The 17,974-nt window shown below is 34.9% G+C and overlaps 1 protein-coding gene across 4 annotated transcripts in view; it reads left to right on the forward strand.

Annotated features, from left to right (window-relative positions):
* LOC126850176 (atrial natriuretic peptide receptor 1-like) overlaps positions 1-17,974 on the forward strand; it is an 85,246-nt gene that overhangs the window by 38,466 nt on the left and 28,806 nt on the right. For all 4 annotated transcript variants that reach the window (XM_050592877.1, XM_050592879.1, XM_050592875.1 and 1 more), the window contains 10 exons: positions 2,535-2,869; positions 4,186-4,277; positions 4,524-4,662; positions 5,065-5,146; positions 7,708-7,843; positions 8,801-8,878; positions 9,589-9,666; positions 9,883-9,987; positions 10,851-11,094; positions 11,595-11,753. In XM_050592877.1, coding sequence (XP_050448834.1) covers positions 2,535-2,869; positions 4,186-4,277; positions 4,524-4,662; positions 5,065-5,146; positions 7,708-7,843; positions 8,801-8,878; positions 9,589-9,666; positions 9,883-9,987; positions 10,851-11,094; positions 11,595-11,753 — 1,448 coding nt within the window. The remainder of the gene's footprint in view (positions 1-2,534; positions 2,870-4,185; positions 4,278-4,523; positions 4,663-5,064; positions 5,147-7,707; positions 7,844-8,800; positions 8,879-9,588; positions 9,667-9,882; positions 9,988-10,850; positions 11,095-11,594; positions 11,754-17,974) is intronic.

The following is a 17,974-nucleotide window of genomic DNA, read 5'->3' on the forward strand; positions in this document are numbered from 1 at the left end:
CAGCAGCACATGAGTCGGACACTAAAGCCATTTTATAATTGAAATGAATGTGGAGTCATCTACACGACTCGACCTTATGCCGGGCAGATTGGCGTGAAGCACATCGCATCTATTTCTAGTAATTCTTAAAAAATGAAAAGCAGATAAAAACATAAGCATCTGACGATGCTAAATATGTTTTTGCGAGTCAAAGAAATATTTATTCTATGTAAAAAAAGAAAAGAATTACTTTTTACAAAAGAATACAAGTGTAAAAATATTTAATTTCTCTGTAGGAATAGATATCTTCTATTGTTAATTAATCAGAGATATCACGATGTATTTTCTCTCTGGTGAATTCTTATTTCGACTAAATATTCAGAGCCAATGTAAACGGTCTGGAATAATGTACACTAATATTAGCATAAGTTTAGCATAATTTAGTTACAATATTAGATAACTGTGTTTATTTTATTTGTCCCGTGTTTATTTGAAGATGTTTCACGCGCTATTGGATCGAGTTTGAAAAAGCATTTATAGCATAATTTAATCTAATTTATTGCTCGCCGTGTCGTTTCGCGTTAAATCATGAAGCATTCTGCTCGCTTAGATAAACTGTGTTTATGTATCTATTGTATATACAAAGGGCTAGTATGGTGCAATCGCGCCGTTTAATGAGGCCTTGAAAAGCGTCGTCCCGGGAAATGACTCATTCCAAAACGTCATCGTGCGTGTTTCCACGTGGTCGTAAGTTTCTTACGATCGTATTCTCGGACGATATTTTGTTTTCTTGCTTATATTATCCGCGATAGTGATCTACTTGTCTTGTATACCTGCAGCGAAAATCAAAGCGGGATCTTGAATTTTGACGATCCCAAAATGACACAGAGATTGTGCGTTTGGTCATAAAAAAATATCTGCGTTTCTGGGTAAAAAAAAAAAAAAAAACAACAAAATCGTATTCGCGTAACATTTTTGTTTCTCTCTCTGTTCTTTTTGGTTCGCTCCCCTTAATAAAGGATACCGCGTGATTTTGAAGCGAGTAGAATCCCCCGATTCATCGTATCGGAAACCGCAAACCGCGACCCTTCATTTCGATTATAATCTATCCAGAATAGACAAACGCGCTGATCTATTATCATCCGTATAAAACTATTGCCATTACGACGAATCGATGATAAGTCTACTTTAGGAAGAGAAAATCTGATGAAAGCTTTCGCGGATTTCGTAAATTTTTTTGAATTGAAACGATTCTAGTATAAGAGACTTGCATGAGAACGCGATGCAGAGAATGAAAAGTAGTTCAACTATTTCGTAATAATTTAAGCAGTAATTAGCAGTGACTTTAACAGTAATTGGAATTTTTATTCAATTGTCTTCCGATGGAATTAATCGGGCAACTTTCCGATAATAGCCCGGAGAATTTGTCGCGAATGACAAATACCGTGCAGGAAAAAAAGCATCTTTTAAAATTAAATCCATTAAGTATATAAAGAACTTTCTCTCGATTCTCTCTTGGATAATCGAGGGTCTACTCTCAGAGTAGAAAGAAGAATTCCTAAAATGGAGAAAAAGAAAATTTTCTTGTGCGACTTGTGAGATTGCTTTCGAACTACACCGATTTATTCTCGCACTTTAAGCACAGTAGAAAAAGAAAGAGAAGGAGAAAAAAAAGATGTGAGCAGGATGCTGGAACAGAAAAATATAAGCAGCGAACGTTGGTGCAGGCGCCCACGTTGCGATATTCCTACGACATCACTTTATTTAATCACATATTTCGCAGAGACGTAGCGCTCTCATCATGTTTTCTACGCGAACTCTCGTCCCTTTTGTCATTCGAGAGTTACATACATTATATGTATATGTAGGATAGGTGCTTGCGGCTTGTACGTTGCAATTATAACGATCGGTTATCATAAAATGAAAGTTATGATCTCTGGCACGGTGTAAAGTCGAAAAGCTGTTCGGTCACGGCACATTCGAATAATTAATATTTCGTCAGAATGAAAATTAATTCGGTCACTTCATGATATACCGTGTTTTGATATCAACAATTTCAAGTAATTGTCGCAGGAACAAACTATGCATAATGAGCAAAATTAAAAAATACTTTTCGCACGTGTGGGTGTATGTTTCTGTATGGGAAAAGCTACTTTTGTAAACTCATTTCCTTCAAATGCAAAAAAATTATTGAAATAAAAAAAATTAATAACAGAAAATAGTTTTAGTTTTTTATCTTGAATATTAAATTTTCTACATTGATACAAATTATAATATGGCTTTTTTTAATGTGAAATTTATATTATGAGCTGTATAACATATCCGATTTTAAATAGAGATTTTCTCTCATTTTTTTTTCTATTTTTATAAATTTATTATAATTTAAAAAAATTGAAGCATTTTCTTTTATAAAAATATTATCTGTTAGAAGATGTTTACTTTATAACAACTGCATAAAATTGAATTTTCCGGAATCCTGGAACAATAAATATATTTTCTCATAATAACGCGCATTTTTATTGCGAAACATGAAGTAAATGAATGTGTGATTCCAGTGACAACGATTCCACAGAACCGTGGAAAATCGACGGCGACACCGAAGAGCGTAATGAAAAAGCCCGTAAGGCTTATCAAGCTCTGCTGACAGTGACAGCGCGCACCCCAGACAATATGGAGTACCTAAATTTTTCGCGCGAAGTCAAAAGTTTGGCGCAAAGCAAATACAACTTTACTTTCGGAAATAGTTCGGTCTCCACCTTTGTGACAGCGTTTTACGACGCAGTGCTGCTTTACGCCCTTGCCCTTAAGGAGAGCTTGCCGGAGAAACCGGGAGAAGTCAACCTGGATGGCGGTAATCTAACTCGAAGGATGTGGGGGAAAAGTTTCAAAGGTGAGCTTCTGTTATTTTTTTTTTTATTATTTTTATTATTTACATTTGTAGCAAGAGAGTCATCGCGTCACAATCATCTGACAACGAGCGAAACTTTAATTTAGAACCTTTCAACGGAAATGGAGAATCGATCACGGTGAAATTTTGTTACAACAAATTTGTATTATATTGTTTAATTGCTGCGACATTAATTATGTATAACTAATTGCACACAGAAGTACAAAAGTTTTGGATACAACAATGACAGAAGTCTTTTACTATCTACTTTTGATGATTGCTCAAACGCATTAGCAGCATCAGTTTCCAGCGAAGCATACAGTTTGAATTTTCAAAGCGTTTACGATAGAAGCATGTTTATCGATGAAAAATTGCGGTTATCGACGGTTTTTATCGCGCCATCGCGTTGCATCAAGCAGTCGTTCGTAATTCACGTCAACAAAGTTAATCCTCGAACGAGGATTAGATACGTCAGCGTTGTTGGAAAAGCGATAACTGATGATTTCATCAGACACCGTTTAATTAGATATGTTTTGAATAGAGTCAAATATCTCGATGAATTATCACATCTATCACTGACATTACGATGGCTTTTCAATTTTTGTAACTAATGAGATCGATTTATGTACTATTACTCTTTTTTCTCTCCCTTCGTACCTCTTGCTCTTTCAAATTTTATCCGAGTATTCATAACTATTTTCATTTTTGATACGCATATATTTTTAGCTTTTATGGATTTTTCTGTTTTTGAATTTTTTATTAATTTAAAAGTAATTTTTCTTAAAAATGTTTTAGTAAATAAGTATTCTCTGTATGGAAATAAATCTAGATTACTTAAATATGTATATGAGATAATTTGAACACATTTTGCATTTTTACTTCGCAATATGAAAATGCAAATAGTTGATCCTTATGGCTTTAGTTTTACATCTCATCTTTCAGACAATCTTTGAAATATCGCACACTTTGCATTGTTATATTATGCTTCTTCGTTTCAACCTTCGCGATTCTTGATTTTCCGACAGGAAAAATCTCTCCGTCTCAATATAGCTGACGTTGAACGCAAGATTGCTAGTTTATTTTGTATTTTAATACGTTCTGCATTCCTGTTCTTCTATGCGCATAGAGAGTTGCGTTTTTATCGGTCATTTCAAATCTCGGTGCTCTCTCAGGAGATTTTACATTGCGCGAAATATAACTTTTCGAGAATTAACAGTTCCATGACTGCCTGCCAGCTGTAATCTTCAACTCCGATTAAATTCCACCGAGTAATCTGTGACGTTTTATACTTTCGTATAATTATAGATGTTTAATTCCAGGAATAACCGGCGACGTAAACATCGATGACAACGGCGATAGAATAGCGGATTATTCTCTGCTGGATATGGATCCGGCAACATCTAGATTCGAAGTAAGACATCCTCGAGATCTCGTATTTTCGTCTAAAATGATGTAACTTTATCCAACGTCTCGTTGTAGCAAGTAATTTAATCCGCGACATAGTACGATGCTAACGCATTTAGTATGTTAAGCTAAGATTGAGCGTAAAATCTTACAGCATTTCTCTTTAAAGTGTATTGTTTTGCTCCAATATGTTCACTTGCTTCCCGCACTTTTTCTGCGCTTTTCATCCCACCTGCAAAATAATTTCTCACAGATTGTAGCAAATTATTACGGTGCGAACAAGACATTGGAATATATACCTGGGAAGCAAATTCACTGGGCCGGAGGTCGTTTAGAGCCACCTCCGGATACTCCTACTTGCGGATTCGACGGATCTTTGTGTCCCGATAATTGTGAGTTTTGGTAATATTCGTTTAATCTATTGTAAGTATGTATAGGATTAAATAAAAAATGTATCAAATTTTTAATATATACTTCGCGCATTACAAGTGTGACAAAAAAAATTTGGCATCATATATATATATATATATATATATATATATATATATATATATATATATATATTCAAAAATGAGAAAGATATTTTATATAAATTCTCAATATATTTTAATTTATTACGTTAATGTAATTTAATAATTGATTAGATCAATTGATATGTGTAATATATGTCTTATTTTCTCTTTATAATTATGTGGACATAATTCTATGTAGATTTTTTCGGCGCATGATCATCCGAGATTGAGTCTTGGAAAGTATAATATTTTCTTTCATTGAAATTATTAATGTTTCGATAGCTCTTCCGGGTTACGCTATCCTTTCCATGGTATTGAGCTCCATTGTGGTCGTTCTTGTCGTCGGTTCAGTATTTATTTATCGGTAAGTGAGCTTGCTTTTTGAGTAATAGATAGCTTTATATATTTCTTTATATCAACGTGTTTTTATCGGTATCAATGGAGAGGTAAACGCTATTGAGTGTATGAATTGATGTTTGGATATCGAAAAACCAATTCAATATTCAAATCGAGCAAATATAAATGTACTTTACAAAGAGAGAAAAAAAAAGATCGGTGAAATCGAAGTATTGCATGTGTACTTTAATAAAAACTGGTCAATAATAATTTTCACTTCAATCATCGCTGACTGCGCATCTTTGATTTTAATTACATGATAATTTAAGGGCTGCTCTCTCTCTTTTTCTTTCTCTCTTTTTTTTCTTTGTTTTCAATTTTTAACCAGAGATAAACAAAATTATTTTCTATTAGGAATTGCATTTTTTTTTTATTCAATATAAAACCTTTTTTATTTCGCATATTTAATTCCACAATAATATTATTTTTACGTATTAATCCATCGAAATATTTTAAAGAAAGATTGAAGAATCTTTACGAGATTTAACGAGATCAAAGTTAATGTTAAATGAGCTAATGCAAGTAAATTTAAAAAATATCGATCTACATTTAGGCTAATTTACACAAATTGATATGCGCATTAATTACCGTGGCTTTACTGGATTAGAAAGGGTTTTTTGCACGAGAAGATTATCACGATAATCGCCAAGTAACATTCGCTAAGTGCACATACACATATCAAGGACGAATAGCTGAGGCTTCTCAGCTTCCTCGAGTGCACTACCATTAATAGGGCAAGGAGAGGCTAAGGAAGGTAGAAACGAGTGGAATGAGGTAACGAGGTAGACCCGGACGAGGCGAGATAATACTTATCTGCGGTAAAATTTCCAGCGTATACCGTGGGGTAATCGATATTTATCTTGCCTGTCGATTCCACGACCTCTCTAAGTGTCTTTGTCTATATGGTTTGTTGGCCACAAATTTCAAAACGCTTAAACGAAATTGTTTTCTTCCAAGTGAATTTGAATCAATCATATTGTTCCAACATGATCTTAAACATTTTATGAGTAAGGGTAATGATCTGAAATAAATATTATAAATGATTTCGTGTATTTTGATCGAACTTTCTATGGATAATTATATTTATTACACTATCATTAGTCGAGAATTCTTTGGCGTTTTTGCGAGTTTATTTTGTCGCATTATAATTTCGTTTTATACACGTCGTATCTTTCCGCAGGATCTTCAATCAGAGATAGCGCAGTTGTACGGTTTTACAACTTTCTTTAAGAAGTTAAAATTTATTACGCATTAAAATTTATCTCTTTAACGGAATAAATTACTTTCGGACAATAGTACATCGAACATTGTTCGATTTTGAAAACTTTTCGAGCTTTTTTCAATGGAAGTATCTCACTTTATAAATCTAATCGTAAGGCAAAATGAAATTATTTGCGTTTTCTATTGAGGTCAATCTAATTTATGCGACATTAATAGAGCGCTGTAGAAATTCCGCGAGATAAGTTAATTTTGTAATCTGCGGTACGCGCACACGATCGAGATATATATATTTTTGGTATGATTCCGATGTTCGGAAACGCGGGCAAAGTGCAGAAAGTGCTTCAACTACATTATGCAGTTTGAATTTCATCTTTCGCTTTACAGAACATGCATTTTCGATGAACAATTACATGAGTGCTTTGCAATTCGCTTCAAACGGATCTCTGTGTGCGCCCAAACTATGTCTAATTGTTGTAAAGGAAATTATTTATTAAAAAGTTTTTTATCAAAGAAAAGCAAAAAAATTATTGCAGAGAGAGAGAGAGAGAGAGAGAGAGAGGGGGAGAGGAGAGGAATTAGAGAGAAAGAAATATATTCTATTTTTCGGAAAGTCAAATATCGCATCTTCAAGATTGCATGCTCGTGGAAAACGTAAATGAAATTATTTCGTATAAATTTATTATCTCGATAATAAAACTCGGTAATTAAATTCTTGTCGAAACCAAACATCACGATCAATTCCGAACGATTGAGCTTTCGTTCGCAATTTATTCCGCGAATATAATGTGCGCGTACGATTACCCTCTCCGGTATAACTTCTGTTGAATATATCAAACTCATTTAGTTCAAGAAATTCCGTACATAGGAAGCCTTTATATGCGGAATAATATCCCGCATGGGGGACTGATAGGCATGCGGTTATGAGATACGCCGCCACGTAATTACCTCTTGCGTTGTTCGACGCACGTCTGGGATTGCAAACTTGTTCAGCCTATACAACTTTGCGCATTCGTAGATATCGGACGGATATGCGGGTTTAGCCAGCTGATTAATTGCTTCTTCGCAAAATATTGCCCTGCGATACGAGAATTCCTGTTGATAAAGGAATTCCTGTTAATCAAAGAGAAAAGCGCGCGCGAAAATATTCTCTGTCGCTGAAGAAATAACGATGTCTGGAATTAATTCGCGACACATGCGCGCGTGTTTTATCACGCACGCTGCAGCAAAGTATCGCATTATTAAAGTTTTTTAATAAGCTTCCGCGCTCTAGCACTCTTTTCGATGATAATGCTGTCGTTTGTTTTACAGACGCTTCAAACTGGAAGCGGAAATTGCCTCCATGACGTGGAAGGTGCATTGGGATGACGTAATCGTAATACCGAACGCGAAGACAAGGGGCTCTATGTACTCACTGATTGCGAATAAGTTTCGCGACAGCCAATTGGTAAATATAAGAGGAGGGGATTGAAATTCCCGCATCAAATCGTTGCGCAAGCTTTTTAATATTGTTTTGTTCGCGAAAACAATAATTTGATTGTCCAACATTTCAAAAAGAATAATTCAAACAAAGCAAATATCCGCGCTACACGATAAGCTATAGTGGATAAGGTAAATAACAGCGGCGACGGATCAAATTTTTATTTCAAACATTCATTCGGATGGCGTTACGTTTATTTCGACGATTTCGTTCTCGACGTGCTCATATCTTAAGCAGGAAGTTGGAAAAGAGAAAATAGGACAATGGTGAAAAGTATCATCTCGCGAGTGTAGTGCTCTCTTACCTACTTCCGGAGCATCCGTCCTTCTTTACTATAGCAGAGTAGTAAAGAATATTCTTTATTCCATTTCGTTATTCCGCGTTTCTTATCGTTCCTTTATAGTGTGCAAAAGAAAAAGGATATCCTATAATTTTGAAACTCTCTTATATTTTTATGGCGAAAAATGAATTGCAAAAAGTATAAGAGTACGATTTAATTTTAATTTATTCGCATGTTTATGCAAGATATTTTGGAATATTTTATCTTAAATTTAATAAAATTTAACGATACAGTCCTTTAGCTTGCAGCCAATTCTTTTTTTAATGAAATTGGCACATCAATTTTGTCTTTAATTTCGAACGATTGTGAGTGAAGATCCTTTTGCAACCAAAGTTCCAGTAATATATTGAGTAACGAGAGCTTATTCTAGTTAAACTTGCGTTTGCTTTTAGTTAAAATTTAGTTAGAAATTTGATTAACTAGGACACATTTAAACTTTAGGCTTTAAAAAGAAGAAAAATTCTAAGCTTATCATAGAATTTATCTCTGTACAATATTTTCTTTACAAGTTAAAATCATCTGCTTGATATGTAACTTATCTTGCGCCATAAAAAAGATTGCTCAAGAAATAATTTCTATTCCAGACGATATATTCCGAGGATAACGCAAGCATGCCGGACGATGTTGATAAAAATGTGTACGTTCCAACGGGATTTTATAAGGTTAGTCTACATTTTATTTTTATCTCAACGTGTATAGTTTTTAACTCGGATCGCATACACGCGATATATCATCAATTATGCTAGATATAATTTGAGGGACTTATTGTTAGAGAAAGTAAGCAACAATATTTGCGTATTACTGTATAGCATGCAAAACATAACGTATTTACCGGATCGTGCTTTTTTTAATAGGATTAAATGTTGATGTATTATTCACAATTATATTACATGCTATAAGCGTATATGCGAGGAATCTATTCTCTTTGTATCTACCAATCAATATTCACTTTGGTTTTTTTTTTTACGACGAGAATATTGCTTCAATAGAACGGTGTAAAATTGCGTGACAAATGCACGTGAATGAAAAAGTAGCAAGATTTTTAATTTATTAAATGATTTCATCTTGTATAATACGAGCGCGGCTGCAACTTTAAGGAAGTTTTCTCATAAAATTTTCTATCGCCTCGTCACAATTGTCTTTTACTTTTCAATAACTCGAACTATTTCCCTTAAGGCTTTTGTATATTGTCGAGTAACAAAAAAAAAATCATCGGATTTTATCAATATTCAACGTTGATTCAATTTGTATCTCTAGGCGTCGCTTTTTTGTGGAGAACGATACTTTTTTTTTTTACGGACAATTTTCGAGGCAATCGCGAAGGATTGTCAGTCAATAATTCTGTTGATCGTAAAATTGCCATTTGTTTCAGAACTCAAAAATCGCTATAAAATATATACCGAGAAACAAAGTCGAGATCTCGAGGCCTTTATTGCTTGAATTAAAGCGGGTAAGTAAACTGACTTTCCAATAATGCGTATCTTTACATAGTTGTGTCAATTTTAATATAGATGTTAAACGCGATCTTTTGACAAAACTTTGAGATATATCTTTCTTTTACAATCTTCGATAAATAATTTCTCGTGTGCAATTTCTTATCCAGAGTACGGTATTGCATGCAATAGGCTATAATTCATATGAGTGGTGATTTTGGTGACTTTCGCAGATGAAGGATCTCCAGCACGATCATCTTGTACGATTTTACGGTGCCTGTCTCGAGCCACCGCATTGTTGCCTCCTAACCGAATACTGCCCTAAGGGATCTCTTCAGGTGAGAAATGCGTATCTTGAATTGAAGCTTTGATATAAGCAACTGAGATAATAATAGTCTGTATGTCATCGAATTAAAAGGATATGTATAAATGTGTATTCCTGCTGAATGTTTTGCAATTTGAATTTTACCTTAATTACAATCTGCGAATTCGGAGAATTTTCAATAAAAATATCGACGTATCATTTTAAGCTTATAATTGATTGAATTAATTAATTTCAAATGAAACTTAATAACAGAATATTAATTAGAAGCTTATTAAATAGATAAATGATAATATTGAAAATGAAAAAAATGAAATGATTTTTCTTTTAACTCTTAATATTTAGTACGAATTTTTTTTTGTTATTAATTTGCATGAATTACATTGTGACATTTATTGTCGAGTCTATAATATCATATTATTTATATAATACTAAAACGACATACAAGTACACATATGTATGTACACGTGCTTTGATCCGGAAAAGGAATGTGAACTGACAAGCAAGCTAGTGCTCACACAGCGTTAATGCGTTCGTCTGTGCAAGCGTTCTATGAAACAAAAGGTGCTCCACTTTATTGGATACCTGTCTTGTCTTGTTGGAACTTTAAGTACCCGATTGAATCATCATCTTTGCTCGAATTGCAGTTTCTACTAACAAGAATAAAAATAGACTCGTATATAATTGGTCGAAAAAAACTGTATACATTATTAATTGTAAACATAAAACATAAAACGTATATTTATACAACATATCTATAACAATAATATTGAAGCCTGCTGATGTATTTGAACAATTGATCGAGTTAGAAAGTTATATAGGAATCGGTCTTGCGGATTTCAACGCGTCTTGTTATGTTTATCTTTTGCTATCGGACAGGATATACTGGAGAACGAGCAGATAAAGCTCGATCGCGTGTTCAGGGGATCCCTGATACACGATATCGTCCGTGGCATGGCGTATCTCCACGCATCGGAGGTTAAGAGTCACGGTAATCTCAAGTCCTCGAACTGCGTGGTCGATTCGCGATTCGTCCTGAAAATCGCCGACTTTGGCTTGCACGAGCTCAGAAGAACGAACGCGGACGAGGAGATGGACAGGAACAGCTACGCTTATTGGAGAAGTATGTGTATTTATTAAACTATACGTTCGAGCGCGCGTGTGATGATATTTTTTCGTGACAAATGTAGTTGTAACGTTAAATATTTTCCAAGCGCGTGCGGCGAACGCGAGGAAAAAAGAAGAACGTGTGAGGGAACGAGATAATATTTGGAGTAAACGTATAAAACTCCTGATAACGCGAATGAACAGAATATTAGAGATGGTTATTTTATTGCGCATACACACATTCATATATTTATGATAAAGTATATGTACTGTAGAAAAATATTTCTTTAATTAACGATTTACGTATATTGGGAGTTTTTAACGATAAATATTTTTCATCTTGGCGTTACTTTATTTTTGTCTGATATTTGTGATGTATAATATTCGTGTTTGCACAAGTAACGGTCAAAACACGGGGGAAAAAAAAAATAAAATGGAAAAAAATAGACAAAAGGATTGAATCGTTTGGGCACTCTGATTTTTCTTTTTTTAGAGCAGGAAATTTGGTATTTGCAGGACAGCTGTGGACAGCACCGGAGTTGCTGAGAATGGAAAGACGACCGCCCGAGGGCACTCAGAAAGGCGATGTATATAGTTTCGCTATAATCGTTCACGAGATCGTGATGCGCCAAGGGCCATTCTATCTGGGAGACAATAACGATCTCTCTCCGAAGGGTGAGTCTTCTTAACGTCATTCGGGATAATCGCGGGATACATGCAATTGCCTCTTGTCGTGTTTCCTTTAACGCGACGGCGTTGCAACTAAGACGGCCTACTTTAGTATCGTACTTTAAATACGTACAATTTGCATCACAATTACTAGAATAAACAGCAGAAAGATAAATTGAATATATTATGTTTCTATTATCTATAAAAGATGCAATGGCACAGAGATCGAAGTCAGTATAATTTTGACAAGTAGATTTTTTTTATTTTTTGTTACATAAATATGAGAAAATATATGTTACGTTAATTAAAGAATCTACAGTTTATTTTCATGTAATATCAGAATTTTCATTATAATATCAGAAATTGATTATTTGCCTAAATTATCTCAAAATCAGTGCGAGAAAAAACCAGGAAGAAAAAATGTTTTCTTTCTCATGGACATAATAATGTATTGCTTTGGTTCGTAACAACAGTCTAGAGAAAGCCTCGACAAACAATGCTTAAAGTATTTATGATGGAAATGAATTAAACGACGGACAGAGTGGAATAAAATTGTGGTGATTTATCCGAAGTACCGGCAGTCATTTTTGCAAACGCTCTCGTGTTTTATTTATCTTTAGGTTTTCTAAAACGTGTGATGAACGGGAAAACTTTAATCTCACGCACGATATGTAACTACTTGTATTCATAACATCACAAACGTGATATTGACTTTTTATGCCCTTGTTTCTAGAGTCAGATATATGTATATTCTAGAGCTTAATCACGAATATGTATCGTCGCGTGATTCGTAATGGCTTGCATGTTAGGATTTGGCTTACGGTAATCTATAGATTCTAATAAATAACGACATAATTCTCTCAGTTTTTCACGTTACGCGAGTTGTAAAACATATGTGCAGAAATTATAGTACTTTCCCCGATACGAGATCGCAAATGTATCGCGTGTTGCGACTTTATTCATTATTTATCAAAGAGATTTTGATGATAAACACTTTTCTTTTGAAAGCTTCAAATTATGCGAGAAAAAAACTAGATTGTATTTTCATAAAATCTTTTTTTATATAATATAATTTATAGCGACGAATTCTTTTTTACATAATCTCTCCAATATAATTGGAATTAATAATGCTGGCATAAATATATCATAAGACCCATGCTTAATTTTTTTTTTTTTTTTTTGTAATTAATTTTTCAAACGAGCTCTTTGTCTGCTCATAAGCGAAATTTTTTGCTCACCGTTTTATCGGCCGCCAAACGAGTATCAGGGCTTAGAAAAGTTTCTCAAGGAATCTTATTGATCGGAACGGCGAGCTTGCAAGCTCTCATTAGGGTCTATACAGTCTGTTATCGACAGTCGAGCACGTGATGTACAGATAGCAAGTGATATGTGCTATTTAAATCGTGCAAAACAAATATATCCATCGTCGCGCAGATTGCTCTACATATTGTCAAAATTCATGAATATAAAATTGGAGATTATTATCTAATGATCTATCAAAGATTTTATTTCTTATCTGGACTTGACCGCATAAAACTAAGAAACGTTTAATTTTATTTTTCTCTACAAATTTCTATTATCAAAATATAAAATAGAGATATTAATTAGATAAATCATAAATATATGCGATTGGAAAAAAATTTTGTTGACGCGGATATCTTATCGGGTAATACGATAAGAGGTGAAAACAGGGCTTGGTAACGCAGTTTGCAAGTGGTCGATGATCTCTTCTACGGAGGGTAGCGAGTTTGTCGATATCGTAGCCGTAATATTGAGATCAAACTTGAGTTCTCAGTGGATATCAATACTGTATGGTCAGACCACCGAGTTTTACCGTCGAAGCTCGCGGCGCTTCGAGTTTTCTCCAGGCAAAATCGATGGACGAACAATCGGTAACGATGTTCCCGCAAGCTCGCAAGCTGTCGGTTTGTCCGCGAGGATCGATCGCAGGATGGAATGTGTCGCGAGTTCCATGGGAGCATGCCGAAAGCTCAGTCGAGGCTCTCACGCGTCCTAGAACGTACGCGGCTGTCGCGCGCGCTCCGCCGACATTCATCTCGTTATCGCTTTCTCTCTCTTTCTTTCCCTCTTTCTTCTATTCTTCCTCTTCGTTCTAATATATAAACACATTCTCGGCGAGTTAAACCAGCAGGCACCACTTATGCCCGAATTTACGGCCTAATAACGGAGTCGTACGTGTTGTTTAAATGAAGAGAAATTTCTCGCCGAGCGGCATATCCGACAACAATGTGCGTGCATATCGTGCGTTGTGTTTTCTTCCCTTCTTTCTTTCTTCCTCCTTTTTTTTTTAATTATTTGTGATCACGCGAACGTGACGTTTGCGTGAACTTTTACAGATCATTCATATAATTTATCCTCTTTAATCGTTATCAGCATAATATCGATCCCGAAATACAAAAGCAGAGTCTGCAGAGGTCGATGTACCTTCGTTTAATATCCGCGTTACAGCCACGCGAAAGCAATTATCGTTTCATCGCAGCGAAACGTGAGGAAAATGCACACGGAATAAATCCCGGTGACCCGGTATTAGAGAAAAGAGGCCACTGACCGTGTTAGAGGGTCCCCGCTAGAGGAAATAGAATTCCGACTGTGTTAAAGTTTTATCATTGAAGGGAGTAAATTTCTGAAATATTGGAGAAAAAACTTTATTAAAGAGGAAAAATATATTTTTAATTGTGTAGATACTCTATTTGAAAAATAGAGAGGAAGAGAAACAAAAAAAAAAAAATCTACGATTGTATGTAGGAGTGAACTCTCACTGACGGGATTAAAAGTAAATCTTTGATGATGTCAGAGAAAGTAACTCGGTCTCTCTTCGTTTTGTTAAATAAAATAAACCGTGTAAATGTGCGAGCTCGCCGCGGGACTAAAAGTTTATATACTTCCAATTTATAAAGTTTCTCGATCTCAGCTTATGACTCGGACCAGTGGGAGTCGGATCATCCGTTTACTTGAATCACTGATCACAGATTTAACTTTACCTTCGACTGTTGTGTCACACGCTACGCCGTTTCATCGGTTAGGCAAATACCGATCTGCCGATAGACTTAGGAAAAAAAAAAATCTCGAACGAGATCTCTAGGAGATAGTGCTCGTAGTGATCCGACAAGTGATGCATCGTACGATGAATCAGACAGGGGTCGTAACGGAGTTTTGCGTTCCACCACATTTGAGTTCACCGGCCGCAAGCACACACACACACACACATTCGAGCATTTTATATATTTCCGCTTCTGTTTCCTGCCATTCTTGCCCATACAAAACTTTTACTCTTTTTCCCATTTGTTCTAGATATAAATATGCTGCTTTTGTCGCGATAGAGAGATTCTCCATTTATTCTGCTGTTGCTATGCGCGTTATATGCTTATAATAGTGTGAGTGGTAATGCATTTAAATGTTTATTTCTCATCTTCCTCTCTTATGTTCTTCCTCCTTTCGTTACGTCTCAAGTTTCTCGTCCGCGATTCTTATTTATGCAACCGCGATGAAGAAAAGTACTTCCGACAATTTCCTTGGGGAGAATATAACTTCTCTTTAAAGGAGAGTATTATATGCACTTATGTATAAAGTCGGAAGTAAATATTTTATTTAGACAACGATTTTCGTGAAGAATTTTTTAATAAAGAATATCTATAATTTTTTATCGCTTACGTTTAAAATCTTATGTCTGGAATTTTAATATAAATATCCAGAATTTTTTGTAAAAATAAAAATAAAAGTATTTAAAAATGTAAAAACGATCGAAAATGTGTAGTTAAGAAGTAAAAATTGACATTATATATATTTATATTAAATAATAATTATAATTATATCTCCGCGTTAACGAGATGTCGAACGCATCTTGCTCTTACCTCTCTCGTGAATACTTCACTCATATCCCGGCTTTATTTCCTGCGAAATAACTAGGTGAAGAGCGTTCGCGCTAATTCGCTCGAGCAGAATCGAGGTTACGAGCTTGCAGCTCGCGGTCATTAATTCGACAAGACGTGTTCGGCTGAAACCGACAAGAGGAAGCAATACGAGGCAATACAAACAATTTCCTTTTCCTCTCATTCTTAAACGATTTGTTATTCAGCGGACGCTCGTTTTACGGAAAGTGCGACGTGTCTCGTGTAATCGATAATGCAATCAAAGTTAAAAACCGGTGTACGTAAGAGGAAAATTCGATGGGGTCGATTGTGGCCATAAAGGCAAAGACTCGGAGTGGACCCGGCCGGAATAGAAGGACGGAAACGCGCGTGTGCTTGAATGCGTGGAAAAGCCATGTTAAACAAAGAGAGGGGGAGATGGAGACAGCGAAGCTAGCACTTAGACGTTATCGGAAACAACGATCGAATGACTTGTCCGCGTGACTTCCGGAAAGTTTTTCTTTGTTAACCGCGACGAAGAGAATTATTTGCTCGTTCAGTTACAATCAAGCGGTTTGTTACTCTCTCCTCGAGCTTCTTCGCTTTCGAAAATGCGTCGTCTCCCTCTTGCCAAGTTTTAGTTATCTTTAACTTTCTCTTATTTATCCATTTAAAGTTACAAGTGGCTATGTGAGAAAGTCTATTTCAAGTTTTCAAAGGTGACAAGTTAAACAGCGATTATATAACGTTTGTAACGATCGCGTTTATATTCACGGAAGACGGTCTCTCTCAGCAAAATATCGAAAGCAATGACCTCGTGAACTCAGACGAAAAGAGGGTCGTCGGTCGTAAAATGATCGGATAGTGATGTGGGAAGGAGTTGGGCGGGAAAAAAAAATCAAAGTCGAGAGCGACGACCCAAGGCCATCGAGACGTAACTTTCCGGCAAAGTTATATCGAATAAATCACTCTAGTAATATCATTATATGCGAATTAAACTTTAAGATGAATATCACGCTCTAATTTCGCGCACGAGCGCTTTGAAAATGTTCTTCGGGTTTAACAGCTTCATTAATTAGCGAATTTTATGTAACATAACTTCTATAAATGAGACTAATATATCGCGTAGGATAGATTTTGTTAAATAAAAATATTACGCGTATTTTTAGTCTAATAAAACAATAGCTTTTCGTGGAAATATCACTTAATTTCAACGAATTTCCACTTGCTAATTACTCATTTATTTTAATTATTTTTACAACTGTCATTTGCGTAACGTTCTTTGATCTTTATGAAAACAATAATGAGCAATTGTAAGCAATTATTAATAATATTAATCAAAATTAGAGAGGTTAAAAAAAAAAATTAAATAATTTGATTTTTAAAAGAATGAGAAGCACAAGATACCTTATAAATATTATCTTAACTCGTCGCAAAGTAATGTGGACTTTTAATCGACATAAAGTAAATATATACTATACAAGCACTCTTGAAAGAGAATAGTGTGGTAAATGTTTTAATAGTCTGTGTGGATACGCAAGACTGAGTTTAATATTTTTCATTTTTTATTTTTGTTGCATATTATAAACGGCAAAGAAAATTAATTCTGTACACAAATATGCGGATACGGAGATTAACAAATAAAATACGTCATTATATATATATATATATATATATATATATATATATATATATATATTTGAATATAATTGCATTTCCAGAAAATGTGTGATATAAATTTATTGATATTTCAATTATTTAAATTTTTGTTAAATATTTTTATATATATTGTCAAAGAGATAAATACACGTGTAGAAAAAATGAAAATATGCGGTAGATATTGCTTGTACAATACAATCCGCAAAATTATTGTGTAACAGCATGACGTATAACATTCACGCGAAGATATGCAACCTATATCTGCCCACATCCTCTATATTTGCTCTTAGTGACATGCTACAAAGAGCATAAATGCCCTTCTATTCTTCTATTTATATTTATATTCCCCTCTTTCAACTCGTCTCGCAACGATCGGAAATCATTTTTTAACCAATTTCATTCGTCGAAAAGCGGTACGATACATTCACGAATTAACTTTTTACACATGATCTATTAACGTGTTCGTAAATTTTACATTTTCGCAATCGCACGGACGACTATCTCAAACTCGGAAAATGTATTCGCGCAAGTCCTTTCTATCCTATTGTATTGAAATTTCATTGTATTATCGGATATGCCGATTCGACGAGTATATAATACGGCTTTTGCCTCGTGCGTGCACGAGCACGTGGCAAAATCACAAGGTTAACGGAAGAAAGAGGTGACAAGAGAGAGAGAGAGAGAGAGAGAGAGAGAGAG

Source organism: Cataglyphis hispanica, chromosome 6, assembly GCF_021464435.1.
Source record: "Cataglyphis hispanica isolate Lineage 1 chromosome 6, ULB_Chis1_1.0, whole genome shotgun sequence".
NCBI classification, from domain to species: domain Eukaryota; kingdom Metazoa; phylum Arthropoda; class Insecta; order Hymenoptera; family Formicidae; genus Cataglyphis; species Cataglyphis hispanica.